At 39.0% G+C, this 23,198-nt stretch overlaps 1 protein-coding gene across 1 annotated transcript; it reads left to right on the top strand.

Annotated features, from left to right (window-relative positions):
• The first annotated feature begins 421 nt into the window (after window positions 1-421).
• MS4A5 (membrane spanning 4-domains A5) lies at window positions 422-18,512 on the top strand. Its single transcript, XM_029955993.1, has 5 exons — window positions 422-665; window positions 4,368-4,496; window positions 6,775-6,831; window positions 7,987-8,139; window positions 18,362-18,512. Exons 1-5 carry the CDS (start codon window positions 525-527, stop codon window positions 18,455-18,457), a joined length of 576 nt encoding a protein of 191 aa, XP_029811853.1. The 5' UTR covers window positions 422-524; the 3' UTR covers window positions 18,458-18,512.
• The last annotated feature ends 4,686 nt before the right edge of the window (window positions 18,513-23,198 follow it).

Below are 23,198 nucleotides of genomic sequence, written 5' to 3'. Positions count from 1 at the left end.
TGAGGGGGTTTGTTCACAGCTAAAGCTAATAAAATCAGGTGGCAAAAACAAAGTGACAACCTAAATAGACTCTATATACTTCAAGAGACGGATTATTAATTAATTCTGAGGGCCGAAAGCTCTGGTGCCCTACCTCCTGAAGACAGAGAACTAGAATTAATGTCCATAATACTCCTTTATTTGGGAAGGAAAATGTCCTCACAGATCATCTAGCCCAGCCTGATCAATGTGCATATATGGAAACTGAAACCAAGAGAGGGGACATGACTTGTCCAAGGTCACAGTGAGTTCCTGACTGTGCTAGGATTACTGGGCAGGTCCTGGGGATGTTATGCAGTAACCTTGAGATCTTGACCAGTCCTGAGATTCCATGACTCTATGACTCTCTGGTTCTATAATTCCAAGACAAAGCACAACAATGCCAGTGCTCCAGACAGCCTTGGTACAAGAGAAGAACATGGTCTAGACTGAAGTACCAACAAGAAAAGAACATTTTTTCATTTTAAAATATAAACCACACCATCATGGATTCAACCACTTCACACAATCCTGTGTTTCTGCTCTTTCCTCCAGAAATCACTGAGTTTCAGTCACCAGAGCTTACAGTCTGTGAATATAGCAGCCCTTTTCCAAAATCACTTACCACAAAAATGAAAATCTTAGGGGTAAGTAAGATTTGCCCTAATGTATACTCTACTGAGGGTGTGTTATGGGCTGAATGTTTGCGTTTCCCAAAATTCAGAGTTGGAACCATAATTCCAATGTAATGGTGCTTGGGAACTTTTGGGGGTAATTAGTTCATTATGGTAAACTCTCATAAATGGAATTAGTGCCATCATAATATGAGGCCAGAGAGATAGCTAGCTCTCTTCCCACCACGTGAAGTTATAAAAGAGAAGTAGCCAGCCTATAATCCAGAAGGGGTCTACTTCAGAACCCAGCCGTGTGGCACCCTGGTGTCAAACTTTCAGTCTCCAGGATCATAAGAAATAAATTTCTGTTGTTTATTAGCCACCCAGTCTGTGAGCCACGGGCTTAATCCACCACTGCAGCAGGGTGTTACAGGTTCTATTACTTTGTTCAGAAGCCTGAACAAAGATGGGGGTTGGGAGAAGAAGAAAGGGGAAAAAAATATCTGGTGGTGCAATGTTTCAAGGTAGGAGCTAATTCCAATTTTTATTTCCATTCAATTCAGGAAGTATGCATCACATTCCTAACCCAACTATGTACACATTTCTATGGAGAGGGAAATAATCCTCTGGTCTCTTCAAGGTCATACTTGAAAGTAAAAATCTCCAAAACGACCAACTAGGAGTTTTTTCCTAGTCAAGTTCAGAAAAAAGGAAGAGGAAATCAAGTAGAAGTCAATAGATCAGATTCTATATGTGCTGAGTTCTATAGTTTTATGTTTTCCCGGAACTCAGAATTCATTTTGATATCATAATATGGTATTTTTACATGCGGGGCTTTTGCAGAAAATTCCCTTAATACTATAAATGCTCATCTCTCCACCGACCTGTCCATATCTTGAACATTATTTTTTATTCACCAATCCTCCTTTCAGACAATGTGATTAAGCATGTTTTAGGCTGTGATGGTGACCGTATCTTATAAAATATTTGTCTTTTCAATCCCAAGCCTTCAAGAATGGAAAATAGGAAAAAAAGATTTATTTTTCAGAAGAAAAAACCAACAAAGAGGAGAAAGAGGGCCCACTGACATGCAGGAAAGGGCCAATGGTCTAACTGCTTTTGCATCTATTCAAATATAATGGTACTCAAACTTCCAATAAAGAGTTCACATTACTTTAATGAATATGGACTGAACTACGTGCAAAAAAATTATGCTAAACACTATGAGGATTACAGAAATAACCACAGTCTACTTTCTCTCATTGAGAAGAATAAATACATAAGTTAGAAATAATAAAATGATAATATTAAAAACCACATTTCAATGTAGCATCTTATATGAGCCATAAATGGGGTGAGGAGGGAACAGGGGAGCCCAGAGACAGAAGAGATACTTCTACCTAAAAGCAATGAGACAACATCATGGCATATTTGGCATTTAATCTAAACCCTGAAGAAGTGACAGAATTTTTTAAAGTTTTTTTTAATGTTTACTTATCTTATAGAGAGAGAGAGCACAAGAGAGGGGCAGAGAGAAAGGGAGACACAGAATCCAAAGCAGGTTCCAGGCTCAGCTTTCAGCACAGAGCCCGATGCAAGGCTCCATCCATGAACTGTGAGATCTTAACCTGAGCTGGAGTCAGGCATTTAACCAACCGAGCCACCCAGGCGCCCCAGAAGTGATGGAATTTTAATAAGTAGAAATGAAGGAGGGGAGGAAAGCAGGGTTTTCTAGATAGAGAAAGCATTCTGAACAAAGAGCTCATGGTAGCATAGTTTGGGAATGGCAAAGGAGGGCTTGGAAAGAGCAAATCAGATGTGAAAGATCTAAGGGGATTGACTAAAATACAAATAAACAAAAAGAAATAAGAAAAATCAGGATGAATAAGTAAACTGTAGTACATCCACACAAGGGAATGTTATTTGATGTTCAAAATAAATGAGCCGTCAAGTCATGAAGAGATACATGGAGAACCTAAAATATGCATTGTTAAGTGAAAGAAGCCAGACTGCAAAGACAACAAACTATATGATGCCAACTATGACATTCTGGAAAAGCCAAAGTATGGAGATGAAAAGATCAGTGGTTGCCAGGGGGTAGAGGGGAGAGGCAGGGATGAATATGTGGAGGACAGAGTATGTTTAGGGCAGGAAAACTATGCTGCACAGTACTAAAATGGTGGACACGCATCATTACACATTTGTCAAAACCCACAGAATGTACAATGCCAAGAGTGAAGCCTAATGTAAACTATGGACTCTGGTTGACAATGATGTGGCAGTGTTGGTTCATCAATTACAATAAATGTACCACATTGGTATGAGATGTCAGTAGTGGGGGAGGCAGTGGGGGAAGACAACAGAAAATACAGGAGAACTCTGTGGTCTCCACTCAATTTTGCTGTGAACCTAAAACTGCTTTTAAAAATAAAGCCTGTTAATTTAAATAAAATGGTTGAGTATGGTAATTTTGTTATGTATATTTTACCAAAACTTGTTAAAATATGAAAAATCATCTTTAGAGACTAAGTGGGAGAGAAAAGGAAACAACCAGGAAGGAAATTTGGAGACCTAATTGCCAAGAATCTTATATCCCATCCCTACTTCGATTTTATAATATAGACAAGTAGCTTCCAATCTGTGGAACCAAACAAGCACCTAAAGAGCTTTATAAAATATATATATACACCATGTCCCTGGGCCTTGTTCCAGAACTACTGAACAACGATTTTGAGGGTGGTGGTGGTTGAAATCTGTACTTTTTTAAACATTTCTCTGCATTTGATGACCACCAGATTTGGCAGCTGTTTCAAACAATGTTGAGAGAAATAACCAGATTGGTTCTGCCTGGCTATCCGACTTCAGCACTGACACAACACTGGAATGGAGAAAAAGGAAACTGGTGCAGGAAAGCCAGGGAGAAATCAATTTTAATACTTTAGATGAATGGGTAGTGGCTATTGAGTTGAACTTACTCAGAGGGACTTGGGGCTTGAGGAAAATATCATTCACAACTTACCTACTTAAAGGCCATAGTTGCTATGGGAGTGAATGAGATTACTCAGACCGAGAAGATGGATGGAGAGTAAGAGCGCAGAGAACATGGACTCACACGTGGTACACCTTCCGTTCTTTATGTCATGCTCATAGATCTTCCCTAGCAACCGTTAAGCCACAGCTTTCTTTGTTTTCATTATTTGCTTTATTTTTAATTTTTGGAGGAAATCTCCACACTGTGTTCCATAGTAATACATCCCTCCCAACAGTGCTCCACATCCTCACCACCAGTTGCTATCTTGTCTTTTTGATGGCAGCCATTTTAACAGACATGAGGTCGTATCTTTTTGTGGTTTGGATTTGCATTTCCCTGACGCTTGGAAAATTTGACATGGACTTCTCAGCTTCACCTGGAGACTCTATTCACTAAGTGTAGGATATAGGATACAGGGCCGGAGAGTTTTCATCTCTAATTCCCAGGTGATCCTAATGTTGCCAGTCCATGGACTACATTTTCCAGAAAATTGATTTAGGTTGCTCTACCTATTACCAAAGTATCAGATAAAGGGATCAAGAAAACACCTGGGAGCATTATAAAGGGGCTTCTACTATCCTTCCCTTATTTACAAGGAAGGTAATTGCCAAATCCTTTTAACCAAAAGAGGACTGTGCACATTTTTGAAAGCGGAGCCTACCATTTTGGTTTCTTCTTACCATGACTTTTTCCTCTATTTACAGGCTATCCAGATCCTGTTTGGACTGATGAACTTTTCTTTTGGAGTCATTTTCCTTTTCACCCTTGAAAGCCCATACCCAAGGTTCCCCTTTATATTTCTTTCAGGGTATCCATTCTGGAGCTCTGTTTTGGTGAGTATAGTCAATTGAGTTCAATTTGAGGCCATGCCAACAGGAATACTAGGGAGTTCTTAATTACAAAGTGAGCTGCATTCAGTTGTATAATATGCTTTGAAAAGTTAAAATAAAAATCAACTTTGTTGAAATTATTTCCTCATTAATTCAACAGAGTTGCTGATGTTCTATCATTGGTACTTGAAGTTCCCTTGGGAACATTTCCTTGGGTCCTGACCTTATTTGTCCATTCATTCATTCAACATGAACTGCCATCTTTATAGGCCAGATACATAGAGGAAGGGAAGGAGGATCCAAAGGTTAATAATACAGGGACTCCAACTATGAAAGACAGTATGAAGTTTCCTCAAAAAAGTAAAAATAGAACTACTATATGATAAAGAAATTCCACTTCTGGAAATATGTCCAAAGGAAATGAAAACTCTATGTTAAAAATATGTCTGCACCTCTATGTCCATAGAAGCATTATTCAAAAAAGCCAAGATATGGAAACAACTTACGTGTCAATCAGCAGATGAATGGATAAAGAAGTATATATGTATACGTGTATGTGTGTGTATTATTCAGCCGTAAATAACCAAGAAAATCTTGCCACTTACAATAACATGGTTAGACTTTGAGGGCATTATGTTATATGAAATAAGTTGAGCAGGAAAAGACAAATACTGTACAATGTCACTTATATTTAGAATTTAAAAAACTCATAGAAAGAGAGCTCAGATTTAAAGTTAACAGGGGCAGAGACTGAGGAGAGAAGGGATGGAGGGAGGTGGTCACAGTGCATAAACTTCCAGTTATAAAATAAATAAGCATAACTTCCAGTTATAAATCAATGTATGACAGGATGACTACAGTTAACACTACTGTATGATATGCACAGAACTTTTTTAAAAAGTCAACTCTAAGAGTTCTCATCACAGAGAAAAATGTTATTTTTCCTCTTTTACTTTTCTTTTTCTGGGGGGTGTTGTATCCATATGAGATAATTGATGTCAAGTAAACTTATTGTAATAATTTCACACTATATTTAACTCAAATCATTATGCTGTTCATCCTAAATAGCACTGTGCCAAATATATCTCAATTAGCCTGAAGCAGGGGTGGGGAGGGAGGGATTAGCAAGCAAAAATAATTAATACATGGGTGCTTCCTTCAGAGTACTCTCAGTTTATCAAGAAAGCAACCATGTAAAGAGGTCATTTCAGGGTACTGTGATTAGTGATACCACAGAGGTGTAGAAAGTGCTTACGAAAGTCGAGATGAAAGATCAGTTGACTCTTTAGAGAAGTAAAGAAACAGGGAAGGCTTCTCAAATGTGTCTTTGAGCTGCAAAGAGAAAAACATTATTTTTGGACCTAGTATAGTGCCAGACACAAGTGTGTGGGAATTCATAGAAAAAGCAGTTCTCGGTCTCAAGGTCTCTCAAGTCAGATCATTGCCATATGGTGTAAAGTGATATCAGACACACAAGCTGCCTCTAGAGGAAGGGCACCCACAAAATAGAGGGGAGGCTGCCCAGGGATACTTGCAGCTTGATAGACTTTTAAATGACCAGTGGTTAATGGGGAGCTGGGCAAGCACAGAGGACGAGAATGGACAGTGGTTGGGTGTAATGGGTAGGCATATCTTGCTGCATGCCAAGGGCAAACCATGACCAAAAGGCTCGAGGTATGGGAGAGTGCTTTCTATTCTGAGAGCTGTAGGAGTTCAGCACAGAGTGTGAGGGTAAGAGATGAGGCTGAAGAAGTACCAGGCAGTGGGACAAGGAACTTAAAAATGTGTGTGCTATAATCCCATGTGGAGTTCCTACTAGGCAATGATGCTACCACATATAACTTCCCTCCATGAAAATCTTGGGGATTTTTTTCAGAATGCTTAGTCCTTGCAAATGGGCATGAAGATGTTTCTTAAAAGGATGATGGAATATGATGTTATTGGCTGTGAACTGATTTGACACCAGTGTGTCAGGATACCAAGGCTGAGTCCACAACAGCTATAAAAGGAACATGGATGAGAAAACTAAAGCCCACTAAAGTTTAAAAAAAAAATCTCATGTTCAAGTAGATAGTTAAGACTAACGCTAATTTCTAGTTCATTATTTTGTCCACAAATCCTTTGTGGACAACCAACTGAGGCATCTCATCCTGCTCGCTGCTTTGAGGATCATATGAATTAGGAAGGCATGTACAAGAAACACATAGAGGTCTATTCTCTGAGACCTCTTTAAGCATCAGCTAAACAACCCCATCACTAAGATATTTATTCTTTTTAATAGTTCATTAATTCTGGAGCCTTCCTAGTTGCACTGGAAAGAAAAACCACAGCAAGAATGGTGAGTTAGAATCCTCCTTTCCTAAAAATGTATAACATTGAAATAATTAAGTCTAGCCTTGAAAAAGATTTTGGAAAATCATTAAACCACTATAATTCCACAAACTGTCATGTACAGATACCAATCAACAGCATTCAGTTTTTTCTTTTTTGTCCATAGAATCATAAAACACTAGTGCCAGAAGAGTTTCCTTTTCTTTAAAAATTTAAATGTATATTTTTGAGAGAGAGAGGGACACACAGAGTGCAAGTGGGGAAAGGACAGAAAGAGAGGAAGCCACAGAATCCGAAGCAGGCTCCGGGCTCTGAGCAGTCAGCACAGCGCCCAGTGCAGGGCTTGAACCCACAAACTGCGAGATCATTACCTGAGCTGAAGTCGGATGCTTAACGGACCAAGCCACCCAGGTGCCCTTAGTGCCAGAAAAGTTTTCTAGGTCATCCAGTTTCTTATTTATGAAAACACTGAAACATAGAATAAATGCCCACGTTTCTAAGCCAAATGGTAAAGTGGGTCTCAGTATTCTAGTGACACACTCATTCATTCTTTTTGTAAGTATTTTTGGTGCCACGTCCTGCCAGACATTTCAACAGGCACAAGTTTTTTAATTCACATGACAGGCATACCGTGAAGACAACCTAATTAAACCTTATAAGCAGAAGTTCAAAATAAATAATACAGTGTTAATGAGTGCAAGATTTTAACTTACAGATAAATTAGGAGTAGAATATTTTTACTTTTCTCAAGGAATCAAAAATGTGAGACATTAATTAACAAGGCAATAAATTATTTCCAGCCCAGGATGTCCCCTGTAGGTTTGAAGTTTTAGGAAGAACTAAAAATTGCAAAGAAATACAATGCATTGTTAGAGTCATGAAATGAAATGTCATGACTTTAACCAGGGCACCAAATCCAATGCAATGAGACAATGCCTAAGTACCTCTTTTGTCTAGTGTGTATCCCTTTCCCCAACTAAATGGGAATTGGGTGAAGATCACAGAGGATCCCATTATTTTATGGCTGAAAGCCTGAAGCCCAAAGTGATGAAGTGTCTCACATATGATCACACAACTCCTTAGTGGCATTACGATGCTGTGACTAAAACCCTCTCCTCAGTCTCCCCACCACTGCTTTCTCTATGTTCTTCATCTCTTTCAGGTGAAGATGACCCGTGTAATGAATGCTCTTAGTGCCTTGGCATCAACAGCTGGAATCATTCTCATCGCCTTCGGCCTCTCTTTAGATCAAAACTACTTTTGTGGCTATGTTAACACAAATAGTCAGTGTCAGGCCATTACTACCCTATTCATTGTAAGTATGCTGCATTTTTACAGCAAAGGATAATGGGGGGAAAATATTTATTAGCACCCAATCAGCAAAATCTAAACATTGTAGACACATGTATTTTCTTTTACTTACAAACATTTACAGAAATAATAGTATCTTATAGGTTATACCAGGCATAGTGGGATAGAAAAATAAACACATTCCTACCCCCACCTTTAAGATTTTACAGATTAGTAGAGAAGGTAAAACATGTATCAATGAGTATAATATTAAAGATAGAATGTTGTGAGAAGAAAAGAGCAGAATGATAGCAATTCATAGCCCTAGATGTATATTAGAATCATGAGTGGAATGTTTTTATGGGTTTGGTGTTGGCTTTAGTATTTAGACTGGACTTCTGACAAAACACGGTATATCTTGAAAACAGGCATTTATTTCTGATCTTTCCAAAAACACCACTAATATTAGTTTAGGGGAATGTAAAATATGTAAATCTACAGGGAGAGAGAAAACAGTCAAGAAGGCCCATCAAAATTTGCAGAGAAAGCTGGAAAGTAATCACCTAAAGAAAAGGGAGTCCTTACAGCAGTAAAATGTGGTCCGGTGTGTGGGTGGCTCAGTCAGTTAAGCATCTAATTTTGGCTCAGGTCATGATCTCACAGCTCATGAGTTCAAGCCCCGTGTCGGACTCTGTGCTGACAGCACAGAGCCTGAAGCCTCTTTCAGATTCATCTCCCTCTCTCTCTGCCCCTCCCCTGCTCACTCTCTCTCTCTCTGAAAAATAAAATAAAAACATTAAAAAAAATTAAAATGTGGATGTTGCAAGAGTAGACCTCCTTCCACATCTTTTTCCTGTGCTTAGAAGGAAAACATGCAGCTTTTCATCATTAGGTCTGATGTTGGCCAAGGGGTTCTAATATGGACTTGATCAGATGGAATAAGTTTTTTCTCTTCCCAGTTTGTTGTGTGTTGAATTTAGTGAAATGCTTTTTCTTGATCTGTTAAGACAATCATGTGGTTTTTGTCCTTTATTCTATTATGCTGTATTGCACTGATTGACTTTTTTGTCTTAAATAAACCTTACGTTCCTGGGATAAATCCCACTCAGTCATGGTGTATAATCCTTAATAAATGTTATCAGATTCAGTTTTCTAGTGCCTTGTTAAAGATTTTTGCATCTGTATTTATAAGGGATCTTGGCCTATAGTCATCTTTCCTTGTGATGTCTTTGTTTTTTGTGTGTCTGGCTAATATTGGCATTATAGAATTAGTTGAAAAATATTCCTTCCTCTTATATGTTTTGGTAAATTGTGTGGGAAATGATATCAAATTTTCTGTAAACATTTGGAAGACTCGCTGGCGAAGTTTCCTGGATCTGGGCTTTTCTTTCTGGGAAGTTTTTTAAATTATTGTCATCAATATATTTAGATTTTCTATTTCCTCTTGGATCAGTTTTAGGAGTTTGTCCCTTATTGTCAGTGAGTGAATGAAAGAATATGACAATACTAATTTTCAAGGAAGGCTGCCATAGTAGTACCATGTACGTAGGGTTGTCTACCAATAATCTAGAACCTTGAACTAGCACAGAGGAGATAAAACAGCCAAGATGACAAGCCCATCACCATCAATGGCATCTGTCATTTTGAAGGGGAAGTAATTTTGTTCTGGCCATCTTTAGCAGAGGAAGCAGTCTAGTTCTTAATTCTGAGGAGCACAGGGCCACCTGTGCTTTAGCTGGCCTAATCTTTCAGATAATTTGCTTCTGTAAAGTTTCTAGAGGACTATAGTGTGATTTCTGTAATAAGTGTGGCAGTGGTGGTGGTTTTCATAAGATCGCATGCAAAAAGACTCAAGTGTACTCTTTTCCTGGTGGTATTTCCAAAATAACCAATCCTCTGCCTAAGGTCACACAAAAATGGTTAGCTGGCTGGCAAGGGAAAGTAGTCCACATCTGTTGAGGGGGAGGGTAGAGAGGTCATGACAGATTTATTATATAATCAGAGTTATCAGAAAAGAAGTCATACGATTCACTGAGATATAACACAGAATCAATTTCTGAGTATTTAGTCAATGATTACCAGGAAGAAATCAGGATACCAGAAGATATCAGAGATAGCGAGGGTGTTGGGAAATCTACCTGTCTGCTGATACAAAACATCAGCAGCCTCCAACAGGTGGAAGATATGAAGAAGAGTCTCTCCTACTGCCAATTTCCTACACATAGATAAGACTGGAAAAGGTTCTTACAAGATTTTACTGAGCAATCCAAGAACGTTGGTTTTAGAATAGGTACTGGTCAAGAAGACCTTTTACTCATTAGTCCTGGTGACTGAATAGGCAGACAGAATTTTAAATCTATAACAATTCCTTTCCTAAGATTTATTCTTTTCTTTTAATGTTTATTTATTTTTGAGAGAGAGACACAGAAGAGTGCGAGTGAGGAGGGGCAGAGAGAATGGGAGACAAAGAATCCAAAGCAGGCTCCAGAATCCAAAGCTGTGGTGACAGTTCAGAGCCTGACTCAGGGCTCAAACTTAGGAACTGTGAGATCATGACCTGGGCAGAAGTCGGAGGCTTAGCCAACTGAGCCACCCAGGAGCCCCACCCCCCGCCCCCGACCATGATTTATTCTTATAGATACAGAGAAATATAGATAAAAGACAGATGGGCAAACAGGATGGTTAGTGGCAAAGCTTTGGTGGACTGTCTTTTTCCTCCCCATGCCCTCCCCCACCAAAAAAAAAAAAAAGTAAACAAGAACAAATGTGAAGAGATAATGAAAAAGTCCTGGGAGACTTGATTTCTAGGACAAATAAATGTTATTCAGTAAAAAGTGTCAGACTCCTCTCAACAACGCAGATGTGCAAACCCTGGACAGGCTTGCTCAAACAGATTCAGTGGGACAGGCACTAAATGAGCCAAAGGACCAGGACCAAAATGGAGAGGGGTCTGCCTAGACCTCTCTGGGGGTCTCTGTGACTGTCTGGCACCTTCAAGGACTCTCAGAAAAAAATCAATGGCAGTTTAAAGCTGAATGTATTAAATTTGCTAATCAAAAGAGAGCATAGGGTCTCAGACACAATTGGGGAAAACAGAAAAGGGCATGTATAGGATTTCACCAGCTGGAGTAATAACAAGGTAATTCTAGGGGAGAGTGACAGTAGTCTGGAAAGGATCTGGTTAGATTTGCAAATGAGAACTGTTGCAGGGACAGTCAGTGGTCTAATTTTTGGAAAACATTAATTCACTTGGAATTACCATTAAAACATTTCCCTGTGGTCTTACCCTGAACATAGGCTCTGAGATTTGGTCTTGCATATCATGCTTTGGTGCACGTTCTCAATTTGCTGAGCCAAAGTAGAGTTATTTTTCAAATCATGGTTTCTTTTCATGATCAATTCTCAGTAATCTTAACCAAAACTAAAGACTATGAAAATTACCAAAAGGAAAAAGTAGAAGACACTGGACTAACAGTTAACTTCTCAAAAGCAACAATAAAAACCAAAGACTGAACGATAGCTTCAGCATTCTGAAACAAACAAACAAAAATACTAACCAACAGCCTACCATTCATGGCTCATTAAAACATCTTACAAGAATGAAGTGAAATGAAGTCTCTTCAGAGATACCAAAATTGAGCTTCCCTTCTGGAGAGTGGCATTACAGGAATAATAAAGAATGAATTCCAAGTACAAAGAAAATGGTAGCACAATTCGACACAAAAGGGGAGGAAGAACAAAGAATGTGATAAACATGTGGACAAATATGAGTGAAGATGCTGGTGTAATACAGCAATCATAATACACACTGAGATTAAAAATAAAGTACTTAAAATACCAGTCAGAATTAACATGTAAGTAGAGAAGGGAGCAGATCGTGTTTTTGCTATTTGTGTTTGCTGAAGGCCTGAGTCTTCCCTGAGAAGAGGGTGAAGGTTTGAAGAACTTTAGACTTTGATATGTCTTAAAACTTAATGGTATCAACAAAAGTAAAAAACCAGAGCCAACAGACATAGTTCATCTACTACACCACGAACACCAGAATACCCATTTTTGTAACACATAGTAACTAAAAAAAATTACTATATATTGGTAAATATGGCAATTCCAGATTAATACCAAAGATTGAAGTCACAACCATAAACAATGATTAAAAATAATTTCAAAAGCCCTTATGTGGTTGGATATTAAGAAGCATACTTCAGAGAAATTAGATCAGAGAAAAAATTGTAACATAAATCCAAACATGTTCTGAAATGAAAGCTCAAAAACTTGAGGGTAGAAGGTAGAGCAAGACTTAAGGCAAATCATAGCTTAGAAATATAGATACTACATTATGAAACTTTGAAAAACAATGGTCCAAACATTAATCCCAGAGATTAAAGAACAGAAAGTTAGCCCAAAGAAAGAAGAATAAAAGAATTAGTATATAAAGACAAGAGCGGAAATTAGTAAAAAAGAAATCATGCATACAATAGAAAGGAGCAAAATAGCCAATGATTGGTTTACAGAAAATACTCATAAAATATACACACCTTTTCTTATGGTTATGACAGTAATTTATATCAGAGCATCCCTCTAGTGAAAACTACTTTCATTAAAGGCTTATTAAAATTTCAAAAAATGTCCAGCTGTGGCAATACACATGAAAGGTACCATGGCAGCCAGGATTTGAAGCGCAAGGATTGTATAAGAACTGGACACATTGAAGTAAACCCAAAATTCTCCATCATTTTCCTCCACAAGTTACTTGCTGACTCCTAACATGTGTAGGATGAAAAGCTGAGAAGCCAACTTGATAAGAAGCTAAGAGGCTAAAAGGCCAAGAAGAGAGCTCAGCAGTCCTGCAGTGCTAGGGACACACACAAATAGTTCAGAGTCCACCAACAGCAGTGGTACAGTCTGGTAACCTCCCCAAAAGTTCACTTCTGAAGAGAGACTATACCCTAGAACTAAGGACATAGGAAACAGATCAGACTTCACAAAACTGAAATTCATCCTTGAATTATTCTGATCAAGGTAACCTTCCCCTAATCTGTCTTATGGAAGAAAATTACATCATCTTCAGAGGAAGATCACATAATTTAGAATTTGTACCAGTTTTTGCATACTACATTTAAGTGTAAACAAAACAAAACAGAGAGAACCACTTATGCCAGAGGATAGGACTGAACATCTGAAAAACAAACACAAAAACAAAAACAAAATAATCAGTGATAGAAACCACTCAGAGGTGACCCGGATGGTGGGGTCATGAAAACAAACATGGCTATTATGTTCAAGAAAGAAGAGAACAAATTGGAGGATATTGCAGGCAAATTGACACTAGTAGAAAGAATCCATTGGAATTTATGGAACTGGTAAGTATGGTAAGGAAACTCAGCACTTCACAGATGGGGTCAACAACCTATCAGACCCATCAGAAGTGCACAGGAAGAGAATCAATACAAAGACTAATGCCTGAAGAGAAGAAAATGATATGAAATATTAGAACATAAAGGACATACAGACCAGAACAGGAAAAATGTGCCTTACATATAACTGAGGAACCAAAAGATAAGAAAGTGAAAATGCAGCGCAAGCCAATACTTGCAGAGAGAATTGCTAATGATTTTCTAAAAGGGATAAAGACAAGACAGGAATCAAAACATTAAAAAAAAAAAAGAAAGAAAAACACAAAGAAAACTACGTAAAGCACATGATACTCAAATTGCTGGCAAGGGGAGTGGGAAAGAGATAAAAAGCAAAACTTAAAAGGAAGCTGGGAGTGGGTCATAGGTGAATACATCCCATTCAAAGGAATAAAGGTAAACTTCCAACTGACTTTTCACTTGGAGGGCTCATAGAGGCCAGAGAACAGTGGAATGACATTTTTAAAGTGCCGAAATAAAATAATGCCTGGAATACTATGTCCAGTGAAAATATTCTTTAAAAGTAAAATTGAAATAAAGGTAGCAGACCAGTACAAACTGAAAACAATTGGCACTGGCAAATTAGCCCTGAAGAATATTGAATGAGTAATCAAAAACCTCCCAAAAGAGGAAAATCCAGGACCAGATGTCTTCACCGGTGAATTCTACCAAACATTTAAAGAGGAATAAATACCAATCCTTCTTAAACTCTGCAAAAAAAGTAGAAGTGTCCAAATTCATTTTATAAGCCCAGGAATACCCACACCTAAACCAGACAAGTACACCACAAGGAAATTTCCAGCCAATATTCCTGATGAATATAGACGTAAAATTCCTCAACACATTCTTAGCAAACTGAATTCAATAGTATATTAAAAGTTTCATACACTATTATCAAGTGGTATGTATTCCATGGAGGCAAGGTTCAACATACACAAAGCAGTCAATGTGAAATACCACAATAATATAATGAAGAATGAAAATCACATAACCATCTCAATAGATGGAGAAAAAGAATTTGACAAAATTCAACGTGAAAATTTTAAATTTAAATTCTCAACACACTGAGATAAGAAATGTATCTCAGCATAATAAAGGCCATAAAAAAATATGACAAGCCCACAGGAACACAACAAGGATGCCTATTCTTAACACTTCTATTCAATAAAGTACAAGAAATTCTAGCTGGAGCAAATGTGGGGAACAAAGGGGGGAAAATGAAAAGTAAAGAAGAGGAGGGGAAGGAGGGATGAGGAGGGAAGAGAAAAGAAGAAAAAAGAAGAAAAAAGAAGAGAAAGCACCCAAATCAGAAGAGAAGAAGTAAAAGTGTCTGTTTGCGGATGACATATTATTCGTAGACCCTAAAGACTACCAAAAAACTATTAGAACTAATAAAATGAATTCAATAAGATTGCAGGATCCAATATCAGTATGAAAAATCAGTTGCATTTCTATATACTAATAAAGATCTATGAGAAGGAAATTAAGAAATCACATTTGCAATTGCATCAAAAAAGATAGGGTACCCTGGAATAAATTTTATCAAGGAGCTGAAAGATCTTGAAGACATTGATGAAAGACACTGAAGGCACAAATAAAGGGGAAGATATCCGCTGTTCATGGATTGGAAGGGTTGATATTTTTTAAATGTCCATACTACCCAAAGCAACCTGCAGATTCAATGCAATCCCCATCAAAATGCCAATGGCATTTTTTTCAGAAATAAAAAATAATCTAAAATTTGTAAAGAACCACAAAAGACCCCAAATAGCAGAGCAGCAATCTTGACAAAGAAAAACAAAGCTGAAGGCATCACATTTCTTGATTTCAAATGTACTACAAAGCTATAGTTATCAAAAATGGTAAGGTATACAAACAGACACAGAGGTCAGTGCAATGAATAGAAAGTCCAGAAATAAACATGCGTATAAATGATCAATTAATTTACAACAAAGGAGCCAAGAATATACAATGGGGAAAGGACAGTCTCTCCAATAAATGGTTATCAGGAAAGTTAAACAGCCACACACAAAGAAATGTGACTAGACCACTATCTTACACCATTCATGAAAATCAACTCAAAATAGATTAAAGACTTGAATGTTAAGACCTAAAACGATAGAGCTCCCAGAAGAAAGCATAGGTAGTAAACTTTCTGATATCAGCCTTGGCAATGATGGTTTGGATTTGATACCAAAGCAAAAGCAGCAAAAGCAAAATAAACAAGTGGGGCTACATCAAACTAAAAGCTTCTGCAGAGCAAAGGAAACCATCAATAAAATGAAAGTGAAGATTATGGAATAGGAGAAAATATTTACAAATCATATATCTAATAAGGGACTGATGTGCAAAATATATGAAGAGTTTGTACAACTCAAGAGCAAAAAAAAATTAAAATGTGGGTAGAGGATCTGAACAGACATTTTTCTAAAGAAGATATACAGATGGCTAATGAGTATGTGAAAAGATACTCAACATCATGAGTCATGAGGGAAATGCAAATCAAAACCACAATGAAATATTACCTCATATCGGTTAGAAGGCTATTATCAAAAATACAAGAAATAACAAGAGTCAGTGAGGCTGTGTAGCAAAGGGATCCCTTGTGCACTGGTGGTGGGAATGTAAATTGGTGCAGCCACCATGGAAAACAATATGGAGGGTCCTCAAAAAATTAAAAATAAAACTACTATATAATTCAGTAATTCCACTTCTGAGTATGTATAAGAAGGAAAAGAAAACACTAACTCAAAAAGATATGGGCAACTTCACATTCATTGCAGCTTATTTACAACAGCCAAAACATGGAAACCAGCAAGACGTCCATCAACAGATGTATATGTGATACACTTAACAGTGGGATATTATTCAGTGATGAGAAAGAAGGAAATCCACCTACTTGTAACAACAAGAAGGGATTCTGAAGACATTATGCTAGGTGAAATCTCCATCTGACTAGATGGAGGAAGACAGATACTGTATGGTATCTCTTACATGTGGAATCTTAAAAGGACAACTTTGTGAAAATGGAGAGTGGAATGGTAGTTACCAGGGGCCGTGGGGTGGAGAATTCGGACAGATGTTTCTCAAAGAGCACAAACTTCCAGCTAGAAGATGAATAAGCTCTGGAGGTCTAATGCACAGCAATACAATTATTGTTAACAATACTGTATTATATACTTTAATGTTGCCAAGAGATTCGATCTTAAATGGTCTCACCATTAAAAAAAAATCAGTAATTAGGTGACATGATGGAAGTATTGGCTAACCAATGTGGCGGTGATCATATTGTAATATTTAAGTCTATCAAATCAACATATTGTATTCCTTAAACTTACACAGGGATATGTACTAATTATAACTCAATATAAAAAAAGTAAGTGAAAAGGCAAGGCACAGAATGGAAGTTAATCTCCTCAATACATATCTCTGACTGAAGACCGATATCCAGAAGATATTAAGCACTCCTGAATATCAATAATATAAGGACAAAAAAAAAGAGTAGGACTTGAACAAGCACTTCACAAAGACAGACATGCCAATGGCCAGTAAGCATGAAAAAATTTGCTCAACATTATCAGTTACGAGAGGAATGCAAATGCAAATCCCAATATTTGTATCACACCAGAATAACTTTAATTACAAGGACTGGCAAAACCAAATGCTGGTAGGAATGTGACACAAATAGAAATGTTATACATTTTTGGTGGGAATGTAAAATGGCTGAACCACATTGGAAAACTATCTGGTAGTTTTTAGCAAAATTATTCAGGTCTATTTTATGTCTCAACAATATATATAAGCATATTCTTAGAAAACCTATTCGAATAGTAAAAACTAGAAACAATTCAAATATCTATCAACAAGACAATGGCTAAAGAAACTGATTATTCAAACAACAGGATGCTACTGAGAAAGAAGAGGGGTGCCTGGGTGGCTCTGTCGGTTAAGCATCTGACTACGGCTCAGGTCATGATCTCATGGCTCATGGGTTCAAGTCCTGCTTTGGGCTGACAGCTCAGAGCCTGGAGCCTACTTCAGATTCTGTCTCTGTCTCCCTCTGCCCCTCCCCTGCTCATGCACTCTCTCTCTCCCTCTCTCTCTCTCTCTCTCTCTAATATAAATAAACATTAAAAATAATTAAATTCAATAAAAAGCACATGACTCTAAAATAAGTTTTTCAACCTATACTCAAAACATGGAGACAGACTTGCAGAACAGAATGTCAACCCTATGATGCCCACAAACTTTCACTGGCACAGCACCTGTGTGTCCAGCCTCGGGGCTCCTAACAAAGTGTATATCCTGTTCATGCTCTTTGATGCCAAGATACAAAGCCTTTTAAAGGTCTCTGGCAGTTATAAAAAGAACAGAAGATGGTACTATTAGCCTGTGCCTCGTCCTATACGCCTTTTTCTACATGTTCCTCTTTTTTCTGGGTCTGTAGGGTTTTCCCCCCTCTACTTTCTTTCCTTTTCTACTTTTGCTTCTATTTTTTTCCTATTTCTTAATTTTTCTTCTTTACCAGACCACTTTTTTGATATAATTTTGGTATTTGTATATATTTATGAAATAGAGCATGTCCTGCCTATAATACATAAAATATATGGTTTTGTATGACTTTCTCTAAGAAAATAATGGGCTGTCCTGTGCTGTGTTAAGTAGCTGTATATTCTCATGATCTTCCACTAATTGACTTCGTAAGCATTGGATCCACTTGAGACATGTGGGAGAGCTTTTCTGAGCTGGCCATTTCTACCTCATTTTCATCAGAAAAATCATTATTGTACTAATACCATGATTCTTCTTTTTTTTCTTCTTTTTCTTCTGTTCCAGGGAATTTTGATTATGTTGATGGTCTTCACCGTTATTGAGTTATTCATCTCTCTGTCTTTCTCAATTCTGAGGAGATGCTTTTATTGTTGCAATTGAGGCTGATGGGGCTGAAGTGCAGTGTGGGAATAAAGATGTGTTATAATATCATCAAGAGATGAGTGCTGTTTTGAGGGAAGAAGCCAGAGGGAACATAGAATCTTAAGGCTGGCAACCGTCTGAAGCCAAAGGGGAATGACTTAAGAGGGTGGGCTCTGGGAACATTCTGGCGAATTAAACACACCTGCCTCCTTGCAATGCCATGTCCTCCTCTCCCCAAATCACATAGTCACCTTGCTGCCACCTCCTATTCGTCACGCATCCGCTGAACTGAAGGCTGGCAATGTGGCATCACCACTGTATAAACAGAAATGAACCAAAGCGCACGGTGTGGAGTGACCGGTCCATGACATCTCCTGCTGATTTCTCCCAGACCAGCGGCTCCTTCTCCATGGTTGTCTGGAAAAATGAGTTGGCTGGAAGAATGGCTCGGCCCACACATTTTGCAATGAAACTGCGAGATCCTCCATGTTAGCCGCTCGTAATAACCAGAACGGTTAACAGTGAAGGTGTATATTGGTTAAAAGCCATAGAGTGGTCCAGGCACGGTGCTAAGCCTTTGAGGTGTGTTCCTCATCTAACCTCACAAAACATCTAAGCGGTGAATGTTGCTGTGATACTCATTTCACAGGCGAGGAAGCTGAAGTCAAGAGCGGGTAGTCATGTGCCCCTGGTGACAAGGCTGCAAGGTCAGAGCCACGAGAGCAACAGGCGGTCTGGCTCCAGAGCCTGGCGCCTTAATCCCTACGCCCAGGTACCAACGTCCCTTAAACTCTTGGTCTCAGAACCCCTTTTTCACTCTGAAAAACGTATTCAAGACTCAATACACATAATACAAGTAACAGCTTATTGACGTAACATTTTATTAACGTAATATTTTTTTCCAAAAGAAAAGAGAAAATTAGTGTGGAGAATGGTACAGTTACATATTTTACAAATCGTCTTTCTTTATTTTACGTTACTTAACATTCTTTTTATTTTTAACTTTTTAAAGGTGTAGTTTATATACAAAAAAAGCACATGTTTAATGTATATATATATTCCTGATGCCGTCACCACAATCAAGGTACTCAGCATATTAATAATCACCTCCAAAAATTATCTTGTGCTCTTTTGTGGGTTTTTTGGTTTGTTTTTTGGCAAGAACACTTCATGTGAGGTCTACTTTCTTAACATATTTTAAAATGTACAATTCTGTGTTACTCGCTGAGAACTGTTTTGTACAGCAGATCTCTAGAACTTACCCATCCTGCAGAACAAAAACTTTATGCCCCTTGAAAATCAAATGCCCATTTAACTTTACTGCACATTAAAATCACCCGAGCAACTGTTATAAATGGCCCCCCCCCGTTAGTACACCGCGTACCACCCGATGGCAGTCAAATAAGAATGTGGTGAGAGCAGGGCATCAATAATTTGTACAGATTTCCAGATGATTCCAGTGCAGAGCTTCTCTCTGGGAACTGTTTGTGCACTTGGTCTGATGTGATGGCTCGTGCTCTGTGGAGACGCCCGCTCTGAACTTGTGGAAAGGGGAACTAAGACTTAGTATTATTCTGAAAGTTGTCTTGAGGTCACAGGCCCCTCACAAGAGCTTCAAGGACGCCGGGAGATTCCCAGGCTGCATGCGAGACGGCTGCCTTACGCTGCATTTCCTTCCACTGACAGTACCTGCTAAGCGCTGGGGATCTTTCCCGTCTTTCCACCTGTCGGGACAGCCCTCTGAGGTAGGTACATCTAGCCTGCACCTCAGGCATGAGAACCGAAGCTCAAAGTGGTTGAGTTTTCTGAGACCACAAAAGGGAATAGCAGGATTTCGAACCAGGATTTGAATCCAGACGCCGAACTCCAAATCTCATTATCCCTTGCTGCTTTTGGCACAGAAAACATTTAACGTCGGCAAAGAAATAAACTATCAGGTTTTTGTTTCTGCCATAAACTGGAAGGAGAAAGGCCTAGGCGTACATATGTGAGGGCAGGAGACGGGGGAGCGAGATTCTGATGAAAACTATGTATTTAAAATATTTATTTCCAGTGGAGTCATATTCTGATGAAAACTACCTGGCGCCCCGGTAAGGTTGAGGCGTGTGGACATACAAGATCTATTTTAAGGGTGGGAATGCCATCGCCTATCGGTAAGGGCTTTTAAGTCAGATCTAGGTCTAAATGTTAGTTTTGCAATTTAAAGCTTAATGACTTGAATAGGTTGTTTAACCTTTGTGAGCTTTAATTTCCTAGACTAAAATGCAATAATAATACCCACCTAATGGGGTTACCAGGAGCCTTAAATGAAATGTGAACTAATTTAACCAGAGCCTGGAACTTAAAAATCAGGCAGTAAATGGCAGGATTTCTTTTAAACTTATCATTGAGGGTTTCTTGCTTTCAAAACATCACCTTTCAGCACTTACGTGACTTGGGGCCAGTTTCCCTCGTTTCCTGAATGTTTGTCTCCACAATTATAAAATGGAATCAATCCCACAGGTGTTATGTGCACAGTGCTTGGCATGAGTAGGTGCTCAACTAGTGTTATGTGCCTGTTAAAAACATAAAGCAGTTCCTCAGATCTGAAGGAAGAACTCACAAACTATAAAGCTCATACCCACAGGAATTTACATTTTCCTTTAGCATCAATGATTTAGAAACACAACACTGACATTTTCCAAGTCATAACCACTATCTGTTTGCAATAAGACCTTCAGTTTCGCCTCTGAGGGGCCCTGCTTCTCCCTTGCCAATTCTCTGAAATGGAAACCCTCCAACACCAGATAATTCGGAGTCCCAATGCCTTGCTGAGCCGCGCCTTGTCTTGGGAAATGCACCATAATATTACCCTCCAATACTGGATAGCATGATAATCATCTGGATGGGGAGAAAGAACCAAAACAGAACCCCAACCTCTCAGCAATCAGAAAAACTGGCCCTACCGTCAAGGGACATACAGACCAATGACTGAGTAAGGCAAGGACAGAAATCATTGTGATGTAGGACGCAGTTTTCATAGGAGAAGCAAAATGTTCCAAGGATTAAAAAAAAAAAAAGGTAGGCATATCAGGAGGTAGGGGGATAAAAGGAAGGCAAACCGAACTAAGTTAAAGTTTAGTTAATAAACTTTTGTGTAGACTTTAAGAAAGAGATCATCGTCAGGAAGCAAGAAAGCCACTTGGTAAAGACAGGAGGCTCAATTCAGAGGGAGAGAGATTTTAAATGTGTAATAGACCTAATATCCTCAAATATTACAGAGAGGAAAAAAATTATAGAGCAAGTGCTACTGACAAATCCAAACTGTGGTGGGGATGTCAACTCACCTAAGCGCTGAAGGTCAACCGATCCAAACCAGCAAAAGTAAAGTGAGTTTGTTTATATAGGGTCAAATTCAAGTTTATTCAGGAGGGATCACACATAGAGTCACCTAACTGATGTCACTGCCCACCAAAGACAGGGTAGCAAACAATCTGAGACAGACGTGGGAAGAACAGGGCCTACACGAAAAAAGGATGTGAAATTCAGGTTGTGCAAGCCCGAGCCTCACTGACGCCATACGTGTGCCAAGCAATGCCCCTGTTTCCACGCTCACTGAAGTGAAGGTGAGCTCGGTGACCACCCGCCAGCCTGGACTCCAAGCTCATGCCTCCCCATCAGCCACAACTCTGGTCTCACGTAATTATCATCCCTGTCACCAGCCATTCAAGCACTTCAGCAGATCCTCAGTCCCACAACCAGAATCTTAGATGGATGGTGGAGCCTATGTTTCCACCCCTTTTCTATGAAATGTAGGAGAGGTGACTGTGTGCCTTTTACTCGTGGACACTGATGACAGCAAGTCCTCTAGTTCCACTGACGGACTGCTTCAATGGTGGGGAGCTGGCGTTTGTTTTTATGTCGGGCCCAGATCAGCCATTCCAGAACTACTACTACCCATTGGTTATGACCCTCTGATCTGAACCGTCTTAGAAAGAAGAGAATCAGAAGGAGAAATAGAGAAGAGGAGGGAGGGAGGAGGAGAGGAGAGAGAGGATTGGAGGGAGGGTATGATAGGGAGGGAGAGAGGAAAAGATGGAGGAAAGATAGGAATTAACCTCAGATTTGGCGGTGGAGCTGCCACATTTTCACCTTTTTGATTAGGCAAACAATTGTCTAGTTATGGCCCTGAGTCTCTAATAAGATAAAGCAATGGACAAGGAAATTAAAAAGCAAGAAGAAAAATCCCAACAGTATGAACATAAAGGTTGTATGGGCGGAGGCAAGGCGTACAAAATCTTTGGGCAAAAATTCCTTTCTCAAATGTCCACACTCTCCTGGCCACCGGCTTCCTCCATCCCTCACTTCATCCACCCCTGGCACAGCTCCAGGCCAGACTGACAAGAGAGGGGACACAAGGGGACCAGAAGGATGGAGAGAAAAGTGAGCTTGTAGGTAAACGTGCAACTCGAATTTGTATCCCAAAACATGCAGCTCCTGCCTCGAGCTTCTGGGGACATGCTCTCTGACACCAAACTACATTTTTAGGCCACTTCTAATAAATCCCACATGAGACATACACGATCCCATGAGGACCCTAAGTATGGGCAAACGTGGGTACTATTTTCAGAGGGATACCTTCAAGACTCCCAAGGGACCTGGCTCAATGATTCCTGAATCTCTTTGCTTGGAGGCCTTCTTCCCACTTACTCACTCCTAAAAGAGAAGTAAAAAGGTAAAAATCCTAGCGGCCCATCTGTAGAGAATTTCTAGAGCCCTT

The sequence above is a fragment of the Suricata suricatta genome, chromosome 11, assembly GCF_006229205.1.
Source record: "Suricata suricatta isolate VVHF042 chromosome 11, meerkat_22Aug2017_6uvM2_HiC, whole genome shotgun sequence".
In the NCBI taxonomy this organism is placed as follows: domain Eukaryota; kingdom Metazoa; phylum Chordata; class Mammalia; order Carnivora; family Herpestidae; genus Suricata; species Suricata suricatta.
The sequence above is the reverse complement of the archived record's forward strand: the minus strand, read 5'-3'. Positions and strand labels throughout refer to the sequence as shown.